The sequence below is a fragment of the Sturnira hondurensis genome, unplaced genomic scaffold, assembly GCF_014824575.4.
Source record: "Sturnira hondurensis isolate 20B ecotype Veracruz unplaced genomic scaffold, ASM1482457v3 Scaffold0006655, whole genome shotgun sequence".
NCBI lineage: Eukaryota > Metazoa > Chordata > Mammalia > Chiroptera > Phyllostomidae > Sturnira > Sturnira hondurensis.
In genome coordinates this window covers 2,729,238-2,748,104 of record NW_028079286.1, presented here as the reverse complement: position 1 = coordinate 2,748,104, position 18,867 = coordinate 2,729,238, and the positions used below count along the sequence as shown (strand labels likewise).

Here is an 18,867-nt window from a genome sequence, read left to right as displayed (position 1 = left end):
TTTTTTGTGTTTTAATTCAACTATATGTGTTTGCTTATGGTTTCAAAAGGCATTAAAGTGGGTCATCCTAATAGAATGTTCCTGCCTTTTTAATGCTAATACTTAAATTCATTACACCTAAATTTTGTGTACTACCATTTTCTTAAAGGTAAGTATCTTTCCTGTGTTCTCACTTATTTTACAGTAAGCTGATATTTGGTAGTGGTAGATATTAATCCCTGTTTTTTTTACTCTCTGTGAGTCACACAGGGACATTAAATGGTTTTCTTGGAACCGCATTTGAGTCAGTATAAAGTTAGGGACATAAATGTTGAATGTCCCTTATTTTGTGTATTTATAGAAACTAGACAGCAAGGTTTAAAAAGTAATTTTATCTCTGGAAATAGGTAGATAACATGGAAGATCAGGATTCTTTAGTTTTTAAAAACTTTTTTTGAGAGGTTAAATGTTTTACCTTGCCAGGATACTTGATGAAATGTAACTCAAAGGTATATAGTTAGTATTAACATGTTGTTTGCTTGTATATGAGAAGAACCAATAACAGATTGATCTAATGTATCAAAGGAGAAAGAGGAGGGGGAGAAGAAAATAAAAGACATATTTGGGAATAGTGAGTTTTGTTGTCCTTTCTTTGGCTAAGCTGGCGATTAACTGGCAGCTAGTGGAGAGAACAGTTAGGATATTCTGCCCTTGGGCAGCTGGATGGATCATCAGAGAAAACAGGTTTGGTTGTCCATGAATCTCCAGAAGGCCTTGGGTCGCAGAGTCGCTAACTGTGGCTTGCCAGTAGGAGGTTGTCTGTGTGTCATGTCGGCCACTATCCTCATGAGCATTTCCATGCCGGATCTGCATCAGAATTTCTCACTTGCTTTAATTATGATCTTGTTTTCATGATTAAAACATTTTTTTTTGCATTCTTTGTTGTGTTAGGTGGCCATTCCAAAAGTTAATGCTGCATCTTCCTGGGGTATTGTGGGCCATTGAAATCATTATTTTAACATTGTGTGCAAGTAATTTGTTAGTTTTTAGATCAAAAAGTTTTAGTCTATTTGAAACTGTATGGGAAATCTGGACCACCATTTGTATGCAGTGGATTTCTCTGGTTAGTTTTCTAGTAAACCAACAAAAATTATTTGCCCTAAGTAGTTTATTATCTGTTAATTTACTGTTGCTTTGAAACTTTAGGTTATGAATTTGGAATATTTTGCAGATTGTCTTTCTATAGCCAGACCTACTGTTGTTATGTGCTTTAACTTAGATGAAGAATGGCAATAATCTTATGATAAATTCTGTTTTTGTACAGTCAAAGGCGATTGGTTTGTTAGATGTGGATGTGTATGGCCCGTCAATTCCAAAGATGATGAATCTGAAAGGAAATCCAGAATTATCACAGAGTAAGTAAAATGAGATAAATAGTGTGATAATATAGTTATACCTTTATTTAGTATTTAGTACCTGTTACTAAATAAAAGTAAGGCATTTTAGTATGTGCCATGTCTGTGCAGTATAATATAATAATTCTGAAGTCAGATACGGAGCTCGATTGCCTGGATTGAATTCCATCTGTGTCACTGACTATGTGGTTTGAGTGAATTTTTAGCCTCTTTGTACCTCAACGCCCACGCCCCCCAAGTGTAAAATAGGGTTAACAGTTGCTGTGAGTAATCACTCAATTACAAAATTGCTGTAAGTATAATGCATTTAACACAGTGCCTGGCACATAGTAAGTGATCAAAAGTTAGCTCATCACTATTGTCTTTTTAATGTTAAATGTATGGATATGTGAGAAAGTGTATATTTGTGTTAGAAGAGATGAAAATTATTTTCTCTAATCAGATTTTCATCATATTTGTCTTAAAGTATTTAAAAAAAGAGCCCAACAAAACCTCAGAATGTTAGTTTCTTTCTCCAGCCTTCAGTGCCATTACTAGGACAGAGTAATGTTTTTGAGTAAATCTTTAATATTTATTATTTTCATTATTATATTTTATTGTAAAGCTGTCAAATATAGAGCTTTAAGAACAAGAAAACACTATGATCAAAAAATGAAAAATTGGAACAAGTAGTACTTGAAAAATAGTTTTAAGTGAAATTAGTTTATTAAAATTTATTTCTACTTATAAGTATAAAGTTGAATAACTTCTTTTTGTTTCTTACTGGGGTTCTAGTTTCCATGTATATAGAACAGAATGACTGCATTTATTGAAGAGTATTTATTAGATCATCTGTACACCTATTAGGAGTATTTTTTATTGTCATCATTAGAAGTTAGTTATAGACATTGTCTGCTGTTTAAGGTGCTTTTGTATGTGTTTTAGTTATTGGAGTCAATTACAGTATTAAATGCTGAGAAATTATTTATAAGACAGTAGGGATTCTTAACAACTTTTGAAGGAAACTTGATGATCTCCTGATGATAAAATTGACCTTAGCAGTTTTATATTGTAAGCTATCACTTAGTTGTTTTCTTGTTGCATGAAACTATAAACTTAAAAAGCTAAGTTATTCTAGTTTCTTTATTCTTTGCCCCTTTAGTGGAATGCATACATAGTTTGCACATATGTGATGTGAGCCAAGCTTTCACAAAAAAGTAGTAATGAATTTGCATGCCTTAAATGATAGACTCATTGTGTCTGTTTCTTGATTAAAGTAACGTGAAAACGGATGCCTGCAGCCCGTGAGCGGTGGCCAGCGGAGCCCTGCTGCCAGTCTTTTCTTCAGCAGTCTGTTCAGTCCATGCCAACAGGAATGCTTGATGTGNGGTTGTGGGAGAAGGCACAGTGTTTCCACCTATGCCTCCATCTTGGCGCAGTTATTCTAGTTTCTTTATTCTTTGTCCCTTTAGTGGAATGCATACATAGTTTGCACATATGTGATGTGAGCCAAGCTTTCACAAAAAAGTAGGAATGAATTTGCATGCCTTAAATGATAGACTCATTGTGTCTGTTTCTTGATTAAAGTAACGTGAAAACGGATGCCTGCAGCCCGTGAGCGGTGGCCAGCGGAGCCCTGCTGCCAGTCTTTTCTTCAGCAGTCTGTTCAGTCCATGCCAACAGGAATGCTTGATGTGGACTTTAATTTTCTTTTTTGTTTTACTGAAGCTGTAATCTTAAATTTGATGTTTGCAAATTGGCTGCCATTACATAGCTTTCTGCTAAAGATGAGCTACTGGGAATCCTGAAAAGCTTGGAAAGAATACCTTGTGTGTTGACAAGCTGATTTTAAGTCCCCGAAGAAATAAACTGAACTGTTTACGCATTCACTTAAAAGAATGTGAGCTCTTAAAAGCCCAACTTGTAAGTTATTTTTTTTAATCTTAGATAAACCTGTTACTATTACACTACTTGGCATCCTTTTGACATTTCTACATTTTATCATGTTAATTTTTTCTTTTTTTTTACCCTCTGTTACAGAATATATAATGTGATGTGAAAATACTGAATTAACAGTAAAGAAAAACTATGAAAGTTATATGAGATTTTAGCTTTGATTATCAGGAAAATTTAATATCTGATTCTAGAGAAGTGAACTCACTAATTAGAGAAAAATTTAAGTTTATAATAGTTTTGAGTTTCTTAAGCTGAGAATCTTCCTCTAAGCTTAAAAATGACAGTAGTGATGTGTATATGTTTTTATGCAAAATTTTGGTAATGGAAAGTCTACCCAGTTTGTAGAAAGAGTATTATACAAAACTCTCAACACGTTGACATTGAAATGACAGCAAATGACCAGTTGCTTTGGGAAACTAGTGGAGGTTAGGGTAAAATCCATGTGCATTTGGGGAAACTATCATCTAAGCATGAATATACTTTTTTTAAAGAAAAAAGAATAAATACTAGTTATTTGTCTTTTTTAACTTTCCAAATAACATGATATTCAAATTTCATATTATAGTCTAGCCAGATTATAGTGCTAGAAATTATTGCATGGAAAGGTTTTTCAATTGAAATTGCAAGGGAATCAGTGGTGATTGCACATGGAGGTGTGCTGCTGCCTTTCACTGATGTAAATATTCTTTTTTGTGACCACGTTAAGGATTTTCACTAAGCTCTCTTAAATGACTCTTACTGGTAGAAATAATCTGCTTTCTTCCATAGTTTTGTGATGATAAATTACCTTCAAAATACTTAAGAATTCATTACTACTTAGTTTTACTAAAGAATGTCTTTTAATGTACTTAGCTTATAGAATGGGAAAATTTTAAGGCCTGTGGAGACAGGTTACTAAAATTGAAATGTTAAGTAATTTCATTGAGGATGGCATAGTGCTTATTAATGATTAAATGGGAGACTTTTTTTTAGGAGGATCCACTCGTCTGTTCTGTTGTTGGAGGGTAGAAATTTGCACTCATGCCAGTATTCTGTTATATCTGTCCTTAAGTATTAAGCATTTTTCAAGTGTAGGAATTGTGTGTGGGCTTATGAGACAGAGAAGTTGTGGAAAGTCAGCTTGGGCAAATGATCTTTTATAGTAGCACTCATCCCCAATAAGAACTACAAGGAAGTGACTAAGACTTCTTAAAGGTAATTTAAATGCAGAAAGAATGAGAGTGGCCCTGGCTGGTGTGGCTCAGTGATCTGAGTGTTGGACTGTGAGCCAAACAGTCGCTGGTTCGATTCCCAGTCAGGGCACACGCCTAGGTTTCAGGCCAGGTCCCTAGTAGGGGGCACACAAGAGGCAACCACACATGGATGTTTCTCTACTTCACTTTTTCCCTCTCTTCCCCTCTGTCTAAAAATAAATAAATGAAACCTTAAAACAATGAGAGTGAACTCTACTTATTTCTGAAGTCACCTTGCTGTTTTCTTTCGGAGATTAGAATTAGGGGTGCTATTGAAGTTGTTGAGATGCATAAATTCTAGTGCAGTGCAGTTCCCAAAGCTTCTGATTCATTATTTGCTTCCTCTGGTCATTGTCTTGTGGCCCCTTGGGTTGCATCTGATACTACAGTTCCTCTGATTATCTTTGGCAAAGGTTTTGGGATGTATTATTGCACAATCACTGTGTTATAGGAATGACTTTTTCTTTGCTGCTTTCCTAAATTATTTGTATGACCTTTCATACTTATAATATTAAGACAAGGTGCTATTTCTAATATAATCATGGGTTGAAGGAATACTGAAAAGTTGGTTTGGTTTGCTCTGGCTTTAGGTGCTTTTACCTCTGAAATATCTCAGAGATGAAGTCTATGTTCTTTGAAGACTCCCATCACCCTAGTTTATCAAAAAAAGTCCGTCAATCTTTCTACTTGGCTTATGTTTCTTGCGTAGGTCATTGAATAGGTCACTGAACTAAATATCTGCTAGTGTGGTAAAACCCTTTTCCTCTTCCTTTGACAATCCTGAGTGAAGAACAGCCAGCTGCATTTGGAATTTTACTTGCTCTGCTGCAAACTCTCTCAGCCAGGGGTTGCAGCAAGTAAAATCACTGAAAGATGCCTTATTTAATCACAGAACAACTAAGTGTACTTTAATAGTTACCGTCTGTTAATTTTGGCTTTCTTTCACAGGGTGGCATCAAGTAATGTTGGTCAGGTGTATCCGTATATGTGTCAAATGGGCCATGCATCTTTGTGTTTATGATTAACATCTGCCGCAGACAAGATTGTGGTCCCTTATACCTCTTTGGCATTTGACTTATACCAAAGGGCTGTCCCTAGGATGTTAGATTAGTAAGTAGTACAGTACATTTGTAGTGGAACCATATTGTTAAGGCTGTTGGTACTTAATATTTCTCTTTTCCAGTCTAGCTCCTGGTTAAAAAAAAACCAAACCAAACAGAAACCTTTTCTCCCCCTATTTCTTAACCTTTTGGTGATTTTTAATGCTTTTCAAAATTATCAGTACATTTCCATTTCTTCTCTCAGATGAGAAAAATGAAAGAACTTACTATGGTTAGATAGTAAGGATTAGCTTGCAGTTTTATTTGTAAAATAAAACACTGTTTTTATTTATGTGCCTTGCAAAATTTTTGCTTTTTAAAACAGGCCTTGTTAATGTTGATTCATAGTTACTTTAGTACATACACAAGGTACTTTAGAAACCTTTGGGGGATACTTTCACAGAACACATGCTGCTTTTTTTTTAAGGCTAACAGAAAGTAACGCATTTAAAAAGGAAACTAGTTTGGTGAAAGCAGCCTGTCAAATGAGTTTTGAAAATGGAAGATGTGGGGAATATTCATTCATGAATTGGGAGCCCTATGGGGAAAAGAAAGAGGCCATTAATATTGACATTATATTAATGAAAAGTTATGATCTAGAACTTGTGAGGCTAACTGGAGAGAGGAGGAATTAGTACCCCCTCTATCACCCTACCCCCAGAACAAAACCCAATGAAATAAGGCATATTTTTCATTTTCTTTTGGACTTCTCTTCTAGTTTTGTGTGTTTGGTATGCATGCATACAGAGTAGTGGATTGAAATGAAATCTTGCTTATCAAAATTGGATAGATTTTGTACACTGATGTTCGTAACAGCATTATTCACTGTAGCTATATTGTGGAAGCTATACAAGTGTCTATCAATAGATGAATAGATAAATAAGTGTGGTGTATACATACAATGTAATATTATTCACCCTTGACAGAAAATTCTTTTTCTAAAAAAGGTTTTATTTATTTATTTTTAGAGAGAGGAGAAGGGAAAGAGAAAGAGAGGGAAACATCAATGTGTGGTTGCCTCTCACACGCCCCAATCTGGGGACCTGGCCCGCAACCCAGGCATGTGCCCTGATTGGGAATCGAACTGGCAACCCTTTGGTTTGCAGGCCAGCACTCAATCCACTGAGCTACACCAGCCAGGGCTTGAAAGGAAATTCTGACATATCCTGCAACCTGGATGAACTAAGATGGCATTATGCTAACTGAAATAAGCTAGTCACAGTAGGAGAAATACTTATGATTCCTCTTACATGAAGTGCTTAGTCAACCTCACAGAGACAGGACTAGAATAGTGCTTTCCAGGGACATGGGGAGGGAGAAATGGGGAGAAATGGAGAGAAATGGGTAATAGGTGTGGGGTTTCAGTTTACAAGATGAAGAGTTACAGAGGTAGATGGTGGTGATGGTTGGATACCATTATGAAAGTATGTAATACCATTGACCTATATATACACTTAATAGTGCTTGAGATGATAAATTTTATGTTTGTATATTTTACCACAATGAAAAAATAGGAAAAAAAAAGATGGGATAAATTTGCTCTGGCAATAATACCACTATCAGACATAACAATACAGAGTTTCTTTGGTATTATTTACAGTATTGACCCAGTGAATCAATCTGTGCTTTAAAACAGAAATCATTACAGAGTTGGGAGAAAATAGAATGGTGGTGTTTCACTGGGACTCAGTAAACTTAGCTGTAAGCCATAGCTGTAAGCCTTCTCTAATTTTCAGTTTGGAAACTTCACTAGCCACAAATTTTTATGAATTGTATCCTGCAATTATATTTTCATAACATGAAAAGTGATATAACTTACTATTTTTTAAATCCTTAATGTAGTCATCACCAGTATTTCAATTTCTAACATTACCAGTAGTATAAAGCTGTGTGATCGATCTGGTCTTTTCCTTCTGTGTACTTCTACAACCTAAATTCCAACAAATCTGCCTTATTACTCAGTGAACACCAGTTACAGGGGCCTCTGATCCTCAAAAGTGGATCTGTGCTGCTGCAGGACCCTCAAATATTTTATTCTCTCTGCTTGAAGTGCCTTCCATCTCTGCTGTCTTTCCCCCCTTCCCCACAACTAATTACCACTCCTCAGGTCTCAGTTTTAGTGTTTCTACTCCCACGACACCTTCTCTGGTTCCTCAGTCTCCTTATTGCAGTTGTAAGGATAGGGTTTTTGAGTTATCAGTTGAGTTTTTCCCTATCTTGTGTATTAGACAATACAGTGTCCACAGAGCAGGGGCTGTCTTTCTTGGTTTGTTTCTCTGATGCATGGTATGTAGTAGATATGCAACAAATCCTAGTTGAATAAATAAATAAGCTTCCTGCTAAGTTTCTTTTACATTAACTGCATATTTTATTTTCTGCTTTGGTTATATGAGTAACTTAATTTGCAAACATAATATAGATATTTTTTATGAAAAATAAGACAGTTTAAGACACTATCTTAGCAGCTAATCTTAGTGATATATATGAATGACTGTCTTATACTTCTTTTTTCATTTTTTCCTTTTTTCCATGTTGGGAAAAGAAAGAACTATGTAGCAAGTAATTGGACTTTTGAGAATTATGTTATATAAAGTGAAGTGATTGCTGACATTTTAGTGTGATAGGCAGTGCCAGTCTTGCCTCGTATCATAGCTTTGAAATGTTGAGCATTGCTCTTCTTACTTATAACAGGTAGAGTCTTGTGGGGCCTGAATTTGAGCCCTGGTGGCAAACACAGCTCTGGGACTATGAAGAGCCTGGAGAAAGAGAAGAACTAGTTGTTCAGCATTCTTTCCTCAGACCATTCTCATTGCCAAGCTAAAATAGGACATGGATGCTAATAGGAAGATCTCATTTGTGGCTATTTATTCTGGAAATTGGTATTTGTAATGGGTTAGGAGAAGTGGTGAGTGCGGAAGCAGTGACAGCAAGGTTTTGATTTTATTCTGCTATCTCTGAGGTCTTTCAATTAAGGAAAAGAAAGCAGAAACAACAGCTTGCATTTTAATGGGCTTTGGGATTTCCCTTGTAATATACAAACCACATACTTTTTTAAAAGTGATGGAATGTCTTAAACTGGGTTACTGAGAAAGCAGAGCCCTGTGCACTATTAATGAATGTACTGGGGAGTACAAAACCAGACTGAGGGAGGAGAAAAGGAGGGAGGGCCAGTATGAAAGTGTGTTGTCAAGCTGTCTGCTAAATGTGACAGATTGCTTGGCTGCATGGGGCTATATAAACTCCATCTCAGGAGAGTCTGTCTGGGAGAAAACAGGAAGAATTTATCTAATGGTATTCATCTTCCATTGACCACAGTCTCACCTCAGGAAGTGAGGCTGAGTTCTGTATGAGTGATTCCTGGCAGAGTCCTATGGTGTCTGGTGATGGTTTCTGGTGATATCCCAACTTTGGTGTCAACATGGAAGTTTTGGGTTGGGAAGTGAGAAGCACACAGTGCATAGGCCTGAAGTGAGGTATGGCCAGGTAGCTTGTCTGTGACATTGGTCAGAGGCCAGATGGAGCTGGTAGCCACAGTGGTGGCTGATATGAGAGGGGAGTGAGGTTAAGAGGGTGATGCATGTGGGGCTTCTGATACGTGAGGATGGAAGCAGGAAGTTGGATGTCAAAGTCTAGATCTCAAAATTTGGCTTCTTTATGACTGGGGTTTGTGGGGGACATATAATACTGGCCAGTTTTAAGTATGGTGTATTGTACGAATTATAAGGTCTAAGTTTTAACTGATAGTTATATGAGATAAAGACAGATACATCTGTAAGCCACTTTCTTATTCAAGCAAACAACTGCACAATTTATACTGCATATTGAATACCTGACCGAGAAGCCTCACAATAAGCAAGAATGTTCTTATTGTCCGATGTGGGCAAGAATGGTAACTGAAAATTGAGATGTCTTAGTTATCAGGAGGACCTGAGTTTATATGGCACTATTTGGATCTATGAATAGACACTGTAGTCATTGGAAGAATGTCTGGGGCTTTTTAAAAGTATATGTTTCTCACAGATTCTGTGGCTGAAAAAGGATACACACACACACACACACACGCACATTCAAATAAAGCATCTTTTAAAATTTTTTTACAACTTAACTAGCTAGCACAGGTTTAACATAAAAATGGTTGCTCTTAAGCAATGCCTTTTTAAACTTCATTTTTAAAAATTGCAGTTGTATCAAAAACGAAATGTTGAAGAAGATATATCTATTTAGCAAGCATTTATTGAGTATCTTTTATATAGTTAGTAGACATGAGAAATACTTGGTTCTTGGCTATCACATCAAATAAAGCTTGTTTTAATGGGTTGCAAAATTCTGGGACAGATTTTTGGTCAAGTTGTTTCCATTAACAAGTATTGATTTTAAAAATAACTTAAAAACTGGCAGACACAAAAAACCAAATGGTCTGCAAAACATCCTCCTTTCCTTCTGAAGGTTTTTTAAAAAAATTTTATTTATTTTTAGAGAGAGGGAGGAAGGGAGAAAGAGAGGGAGAGAAACATCAATGCGTGGTTGCCTCTCAAGCATCCCCTACTGGGAACCTGGCCTGCAACCCAGACATGTTCCCGAGACTGGGAATCAAACCCTGGGCCTTTTGGTTTGCAGCCCGGCACTCAATCCACTGAGCCACACCAGCTAGGGATTTCTGAAGGTTTTTTGTTGCATTGTAATCAACAAAAAAGTTGTCTTTTACTATTTAACTTAAATGGCCAATTGAGACAACATTTCTGAGACTGCCCCTCCATCACTGATCTATACTGGGGTGGCAGGTATTGGAGAAAATATTCATTTAGTCTTCTGAGCTTTCTGGGGGTGGACTTGGTGACTTTGCCAATTCCAGCTGCCTTCTTGTCCACTGCATTGATGACACCCACAGCAACTGTCTGTCTCATTTTAGCAATAGCAAAACAGCCCAGAGGAGGACAGTCAGAGAAGCTTGGAACACAGCTGGGTTTACCAGGAACTGTGTCAACGATGGAAGCATCACCAGATTTCAAAAACTTTGGGCTATCTTGCAGGTTTTTTTCAGAATGACAATAAATCTTTTCCTTCAGTTCAGCAAATTCTCGAGCAATATGAGCTGTATGTTATATAAAGTGAAGTGATTGCTGACATTTTAGTGTGATAGGCACTGTGACAGTAATTCTTCAGTAGTTCTCATGAGCTGTATGACAGTCCAGCACAGGTGCATGTCCAGCACTGATTTGGCCTGAATGGTTCAGGGTAATAGTCTGAGCTGTGAAGCCATCTGTCCATTGGTGGGTCATTTTTGCTGTCACCAGCCACATTACCCAGATGAACTTTTTTTTTTTTTTAAAGAGAGAGGGGAAGGGAGGGAGGAAAAGAGGGAGAGAAATATCAATGTGAGAGAGAAACATCGCTTGTCCCATTTCCCGCCCCCCCTTATTCCTCTCTGCCCTGCACCTGCCCTCTCACCAGCATTCCCCCATCTATCTTAGTTCATGTCCATGGGTCATGCATATAAGTTCTTTGGCTTCTCCATTTCCCATACTATCCTTAACCTCCCCCTATTTTGTACCTGCCATTTATGTTTCTTATTCCCCGTACCTCTTCCCCTATTCTCCCCACTTCTTCTCCCCACTGATAACCCTTCATGTGATCTCTATTTCTGTGATTCTGTTCCTGTTCTACTTGTTTGCTTAGTTTGCTTTTGGTTTTGTTTTTCTTATGCTCAGTTGTTGATAGTTGTAAGTTTGTTGTCATTTTACTCTTCATAGTTTTGATCATCTTCTTTTTCTTAGATAAGTCCCTTTAACATTTCAGTTAATAAGGGATTGGTGATGATGAACTCTTTTAACTTGCCCTTATCTGGGAAGTACTTTATCTGCTCTCCAATTCTAAATGATGGCTTTGTTGGATAGAGTAATCTTGGATGTAGGTCCTTGCCTTTCAGGACTTTGAATACTTCTTTCCAGCCCATTCTTGCCTGCAAGGTTTCTTTTGAGAAATCAGCTGATAGTCTTAGGGGAAATCCTTTTTTGATAGTCTTAGGGGAAATCCTTTGTTGGAAGCTCTCTGCTTTTCTCTTACTGCTTTTAAGATTCTGTCCTTTTCTTTAATCTTGGGTAATGTAACTATGATGTTCCTTGGTGTGTGCTTCCTTGGGTCCAACTTCTTTGGGACTCTCTGAGCTTCCTGGACTTTCTGAAAGTCTATTTCCTTTGCTAGGTTGAGGAAGTTCTCCTTCATTATTTTTTCAGGTAAGTTTTCAATGTCTTGGTCTTCCTTTTCTCTTTCTGGCATTCCTATGATTCAGATGTTGGAATGTTTAAAATTGCCCAGAAGGTTTCTACGCTTCTCACTTTTTTGAATTCTTGTTTCTTCATTCTGTTCTGGTTGAATGCTCATTTCTTGCTTTGGGTCTGAATTGTTGGTTTGTGTCTGGTTTCCTTCCCCTCATTGTTGGTTCCCTGTATGTTTTCCTTCATTTCACTTTTCATAGTCTTGACTCTTCCTCTATTTTTGACCATCCTCAACCAATCTGTGAGCATCATGATTACCAGTGTTTTGACCTCTGCATCTGATAAGTTAACCATCTCTTCATCACTTAGTTCTATTTTTAGAGCTTTGATCTGGGCTATTTTTTATTTTGTGTCGGAGTGCCTGTTCCATAGTGAGGGGTGGAGCCTTAGGTATTCACCAGGGCAGGGCAACCCTGTTTGTTGCATTGTGGTGCTGTATGTGGGGGAGAGGTCTGAGAGGTAACAATGCTGCTTGGTTGGCTCTTGGCTGGCTTTCAGTCACTTCCTCCTCTACCCACAAGCAAATTGGGTCCTTTTGGTGCTGATTCTCAGGTAGGTGTTTTGTGCATTGGTCTCTCCAGTGAACTCTCCTGTAAAGCTGGGAGTTTCTCCCACCACTGCCACAACCCCCACAGGTTTTTACAGTCAGTGTTTTTTGAGGATTTGTTTCTCTGTGTTGGAACCCTGGGTTGTGCCATCTGTCTCACTCCTTAGTTGTTCCTCCCAGTTTAACTGCATGCAGATGTGTGACTACTCAGTCTGCCAGCTGCTGCTTTACCCACCCTAGTCCTCTAGCCTCTACATTGCTGTGAGTCCTCTCCACCCCTGCTGCCTGTCTCAGCTCATCCTACCAGTCTGGTGAATGTTTCTTCTTTAATTTGTTTTTTGTTGAACTTCCAAACAGTTCATTTTTTTTTGTCAGTTCTGATTACTTTTTTGTCTTTAAATTTGTTGTTTTCCTCCTTTTGGTTCTGTGAGGAGGCAAAGTATAACTATCTACACCCCATCTTGGCTGGAAGTTCCTCATGTTTAACTTCTTCTGAGTGTTTGTTTTTCTTTCTTCAAAAAATATATTTATTGATTTCAGAGAGAGAGGAAGGAGGTGGGGAGAGAGGGGGTGAGAGAGAGAGAGAGAGAGACAGAGAAAGAAGGAAACATTAATGTCAGGGAAACATCAATGTGAGAAACATCATTTGGTTGCCTCCCAACATGCCCCAGTCAGGGGCAGTCTAGGTATGTGCCTTGACTGGGAATCAAACCTACAACCTTTTGGTGTACAGGATGATCCTCTAACCAATTTAGCTATACTGGCTGGGGCTGGGTGTGGATTTTTTGTTTTTTTTAGCATGATATAGTAAAGTAGTTTTCAAACTTTTTGATGTCGGGAGAGTTATGCACTTAAAAAATATTGAAGATCTCAAACAGATATTGTTAGTGTATTGATAGGTTATAGTTATTGATATCTACCAAGTTAGATATTAAAACAGAAATATTAAAAAAGTAATGGGTTTTTAAAACTAACAACAAACTCATGAAATTGTTAACATAAAAAACACTTTAATGAAAAGTAGCTGTTTCCTTTTTTATTATTTTTTATTGTTATTTTATTACAGTTGTTCCAATCTTTCTCCCTTTGCCTTCTCCTGCCTGTTCCACAGTCAGTTTTCATACTGTTGTTCATGTCTGTGGGCTCTTCATACATGTTCTGTGACTATTCCCTTCCCCTTCTTTCCTCCTTCATTCCCTTTTCCCTCTCCTGTGGTCACTGTCCGTCTGTTTCTTGTTTCCGTGCCTGTGGCTCTATTTTGTTTGTTAGTTTATTTTGTTCATTAGATTCCTCTAATTGGTGAGGCCATATGGCATCTGTCTTTCACTGACTGGCTTATTTCATTTAGCATAATATTCTCCAGTTCCTTCCATACTGTCTCAAAAGATGGGAGTTTCTTCTTTCTTTACTCTCTTTCTCTACTGGGTAGTATTCCATTGTGTAAATGTACCACAGTTTTTTAATCCACTCACTTACTGATGGGCACATAGGCTTTTTCCAGGACTTGGCTATTGTAAAAAGCACCACCATGACCATAGGGGTGCATAAGTTCTTTTGAAATGCTGATTTCGGATTCTTAGGGTATATTCCCAGCAGTGGAATTGCTGGATCAAAAGGCAGTTTCATTTTCAGTTTTTTGAGGAAATTCTATGTTGTTTTTTTTCAGTGGATCCACTAGTCTTTATTCCCACCAGTGGTACACTAGGGTTCCCTTTACTCTGCATCCTCACCAGCACTTGTTTGTTGATTTATTAATGATGGCCATTCTCCCAGGTGCAAGGTGATATCTCATTGTGGTTTTAATTTGCATTTGTCTGATGGCTAGTTATTTTGAGCATCTTTTCATATGTCTGTGGTCCATCTGTGTGTCTTCCTTGGAGAAGTGTCTATTCGGATCCTTTGCCTATTTTTCTATTGGGTTTTTTGTCTTCTTGGGTGTGGAGTTGTATGAATTCTTTATATATTTTGGAGATCAAACCCTTGTCTGATGTATCATTGGCAAATGTGTTCTCCCATATGGTTGGTTCCCTGTTCATTTTGTATATGTGCTGCTGAAGTGAGAACTTTATTTTCACTTTGATGATGATTTCCTTAGCTGTGTAGAAGCTTCGTAGTTTGATGTAGTCCTAGTTTTATTTTCCCCTTTTTCCCCTTGCCCTAGGAGATATATTGGCAAAAATATTGCCGCATGTGATATCTGAAATTTTCCTGCCTATGTTTTCCTTTAGTACTTAAAAAAAAAGATTTATTTACATTTTTTTTTCTCAGAGAGAGGGAAGGGAAGGAGAAAGGGAGAGGGAGAAACACCAATGTCCAAGAGATGTATCGATTGGTTGTCTTTCTCACGTCACCAACTGGGGACCCAGCCTGCATCCCAGGCATGTGCCCTGACTAGGTGTCAAACCAGCAACCTTTTGTCTTGGAGGCTGGCATTCAATCTACCGAACCACACCAGCCTGGGATTGTTTTCCTCTAGGACTTTTATATTTTGTCACAACTTACATTTTATCCATATTGAGTTTATTCTGGTGTGTGGTCTAAGTTGGTAGTCTAGTTTCATTTTCTTTACATGTACCAGTCCAGTTCTCATAATACCAGTTATTGGAGAGGCTATTTTTACTCCACTGTATGCTCCTGCCCTCTGTGTCTAATATTAATTGACCATAGAGACATGGATTTATTCTGGGCTCTCTGTTCTGTTCTATTGATCTATGTTTCTGTTCTTATGACACTACCAGACTGTTTTGATTACAGTGGTCTTGTAGTGTAGTGTGATATAAGGCATTGTGATCCCTCCCACTTTGTATTTCTTTCTCAAGATTGCTGAGGCTATCTGGAGTCTTTTTTTGGTTACATATAAATTTTTGAAATATTTTTCCTATATCTGTGAAATATGCCATTGGTATTTTAACAATGGAATTGTGTTGAAACTATAGATTGATTTGGGTATTATGGACATTTTAATGATGTAATTCTTCTCATCTGTGAACACAATATATGTTTCCTTTTATTCGTATCTTCCTTAATTTCTTTCTTTAGTGTTCTATAGTTTTCCATTTCTACAGGTCTTTTTCCTCTTTGGTTTAATTTATTCCAAGATACTTTATTTTTTCTTGTTGCTATAGTAAATGGGATTTTTTCCTTAGTTTCTCATTTTGATATTTCATTGTTGGTGCATAAAAATGCTATTGATTTCTGAATATTGACTTTTTACCTGCTATTTTGCTAAATTTACTTGTGAGGTCAGGTAGTTTTTTGATGGAGACTGTAGGGTTTTTTATGTAGACTATTATGTTGTTTGTGATAATGAAAGTTTTACTTCCTCCTTTCCAATTTAGATGCCTTTTATTTATTTTTCTTGTGTGATCGCTGTGGCTAGAACTTGCAGTACTATATTGAATAAGAGTGGTGAAAGTGAATACCCTTGTCTTTTTCCTGATCTTAGGGTGAAAGCTTCTAGCTTTTGTCCTTTGGGTATAGTGTTGGCTGTGGGTTTCTTGTATATGGCTTTTATTATGTTGAGGCATGCTCCCTCTATTCCCACTTCTTTGAGTGTTTTTATTGTAAATGTGCTTTTCTAGCACATTTAGCACATCTATTGATATGATCATGTGGATTTTACCCTTCATTTGGTTTATGTGGTGTTTTATGTTTATTGAATTGCGAATATTGTACCATCCTTTCATCCTGGAATGAATCCCACTTGATCATGTTGTATGATCTTTTTAATGTTTTGCTGAATCCAGATCGCCAGTAGTTTGTTCAGGATTTTAGCTTCTGTGTCCATCAGTGATAATGGCCTATAGTTTTCTTTCTTTGTTGTGTCTTTACATGGTTTTGGAGTTAGGATGATACTAGTCTTGAAAAAGAGTTTGGGAGTCTTCCCTCTTCTTGAATTTGTTTAAATAGTTTAAGGAGAGGAGTTAGTTCTTCCTTAAATGTTTGAAAAATTCACTTGGGAAGCTGTCCAGTCCAGGGCTTTTGTGTGCAGGAAGTTTTTGATTACTGGTTCAATTTCGCTAGTTGTCAGTGTATTCATTCTTTCTGTTTCTTCTTGATTCAGTTTTGGAAGATTATATGTTTCTAGAAATTTGTCTATTTTGCCCAGGTTGTCTATTTTCTTGGCATATAGTTTGTAGTAATTTCTTACAGTCCTTTGTATTTCTGATGTATCAGTTGTAACTTCTCTTTCATTTCTAATTTTATTTATTTGGATCACCTCTTTTATTTCCTGGTGAGTCTGGTTAAAGATTTGTCAATTTTCTTTATCTTCTTAAAGAAGCAGCTCCTGGATTTATTGATTCTTTGAATTGTTCTTTTAGTCTCTATGACATTTAATGCTGCTCTGATGTTGATTATTTCCTTCCTCTTCTTGCTCTGGGCTTTGTTTGTTGTTGTTCTTCTAGTTATTATAGGGCTAGGCTGTTTATTTGAGATTTTTCTGTTTTGTTTAGGTAAGCCTGTATTGCTGTGAACTTCCCTCTCAGTACTGCTGTTTCTGTGTCCCATAGGTTTCAGGTTATATTGTGTTCATTTTCATTTGTTTCCAGATACTTTTTGATTTCTTCCTTGATCTCATTGTTGACCCATTCATTGTTTAATAACATGTTATTCAGTCTCCATGAATTTGGATTTTTTTAAGTTTCTGATTTGTGGTTGGTTTCTAGATTCAGTCCATTGTGACTTGAGCATATGCTTGATATGATTTCAATTTTCTTGAATTTATTGAGGCTTTTTGTGTGCTACTATGTGGTCTATCTTTGAAAATGTGTCACGTGCATTTGAAAAGAATGAATATTTTGCTTTTGGGGGGGTGAAAGTTTTTTTGTATATCAAGTGCATTTGATCTAAAGTATTGGTCAGTGCCTCAATATCCTTGTTGATTCTTCTTTTGGAGGATCTATTATTGTTGACAATGGGGTGTTAAAATCCCCTGTGATGACTGTATTGTTGTCAACATCTTTCAGGAAGACCTCCAAGATTTTCTTTATGTATTTAGGGGCTCCTATGTTGGGCCAATATATGTTTACAAGGGTTATATGGTAGTGTTGGACTACTCCTTTAAGTATTATGTATTGACTTTCTTTGTCACTTTTTATGGCCTTTGTTTTGAAGTCTATTCTGTCTAAGTAGTGCTACCCCAGCTTTCTTTTTGTGTCTGTTTGCTTGGAATATTTTTTTCATCCATTCACTTTCAACCTGTGTATATCTTTTGTTCTGAGATAGATCTCTTGTAGACAGCATATAAGAAGTCATGTTTTCTTATTCATTCGGCTACCCTATGTCTTTTGATTGGAGCATTTAATCCATTACATTTAAGGTTATTATTGGTAGGTACTCATTCATTGCCATACCTGTGTTCCCTTCTCCCTCTCCTTCTCTCTCTCTTTCTCTGTATATTTTTAAAACTTTTTATAGCAATCCCTTTAGCATCTCTTACAGTGCTGGCTTGGTGGAGATGTACTCTTTTAGTCTTCTTTTTTCTGAGAAGCTCTTTATTTTGCCTTCCATTTTACATGAGAACCTTGCTGGATAGATTAGTCTTGGTTGTATGTCCTTGCTTTTCATTACTTGGTGTATTTTGTGCCAGTCCCTCTGGCTTGTAGTGTTTCTGCTGCAAAATCAGCTGATATCCTTATTGGAGTTCCCTTTTATGTTACTAGCTGTTTCTCCCTTGCTGCCTTTAAGATTCTCTTTTTGTCTTTAAAATTTCTCATTTTAATTATGATGTGTTTGTAGTGGGCCCCTTTGTGTTCATCTTGATTGGAAACCTCTGTGCTGCCTGAACTTGTGTGCCTTTTTCCCTCAACAAGTCAGGGAAGTTTTCTGCCATTATTTTTTCAAACAGGTTTTCTATCCCTTGCTCCTTTCTTCTCCTTCTGATATTTCTGTGACGTGAATAGGAATATTGATGTGAATATGAACGTTGTTATGTTTCATGTTGTCATGAAGCTCCCTTAAACTGTCCTTGTTCTTTTTGAGTCTTTCATCATTTTGTTGCTGTGATTGCTTATTTCTTTCTACCTTGTGTTCTAGTTCACTGATTTTGTCCTCTGCTTCATCAAGCCTGATTTTAATTCCTTCTAGTGCATTTTTCATTCCAGACATTGTATTCTTCATGTCTTTCTGGTTCTTATTCATGGTTTATTTCTCCTTTTAATGCTGCCATAGTTCCCACTGAGTTCCTTATAGCTCCCATGAAGTTCCTTGTTGTTGTCACTGAGTTCTTTGCAAATCCTTATAACTATTATTTTGAATTCTATGTCTGATAGAGTGCTTGCCTCAATTTCATTGAGCTCCTTTTCTATGGATTTCTTCTTTCCTTTCAATTGAGTGTTATTTCTTTGTCTCCCTATTTTAGGTGGCTCTTTTTGTTCTTTTCTG

The 18,867-nt window shown here is 37.0% G+C and overlaps 1 protein-coding gene across 2 annotated transcripts in view; it reads left to right on the top strand.

Moving 5' to 3' along the window:
• Positions 1-18,867, top strand: part of NUBPL (NUBP iron-sulfur cluster assembly factor, mitochondrial) — a 253,234-nt gene that overhangs the window by 33,424 nt on the left and 200,943 nt on the right. The window contains exon 4 of one of the 2 annotated variants that reach the window (XM_037050263.1): positions 1,304-1,394. In XM_037050263.1, the coding sequence (XP_036906158.1) occupies positions 1,304-1,394 (91 nt within the window). Of the gene's footprint in view, positions 1-1,303; positions 1,395-18,867 lie in introns of those variants that run through there. The other variant, XM_037050264.1, reaches the window with a different exon arrangement.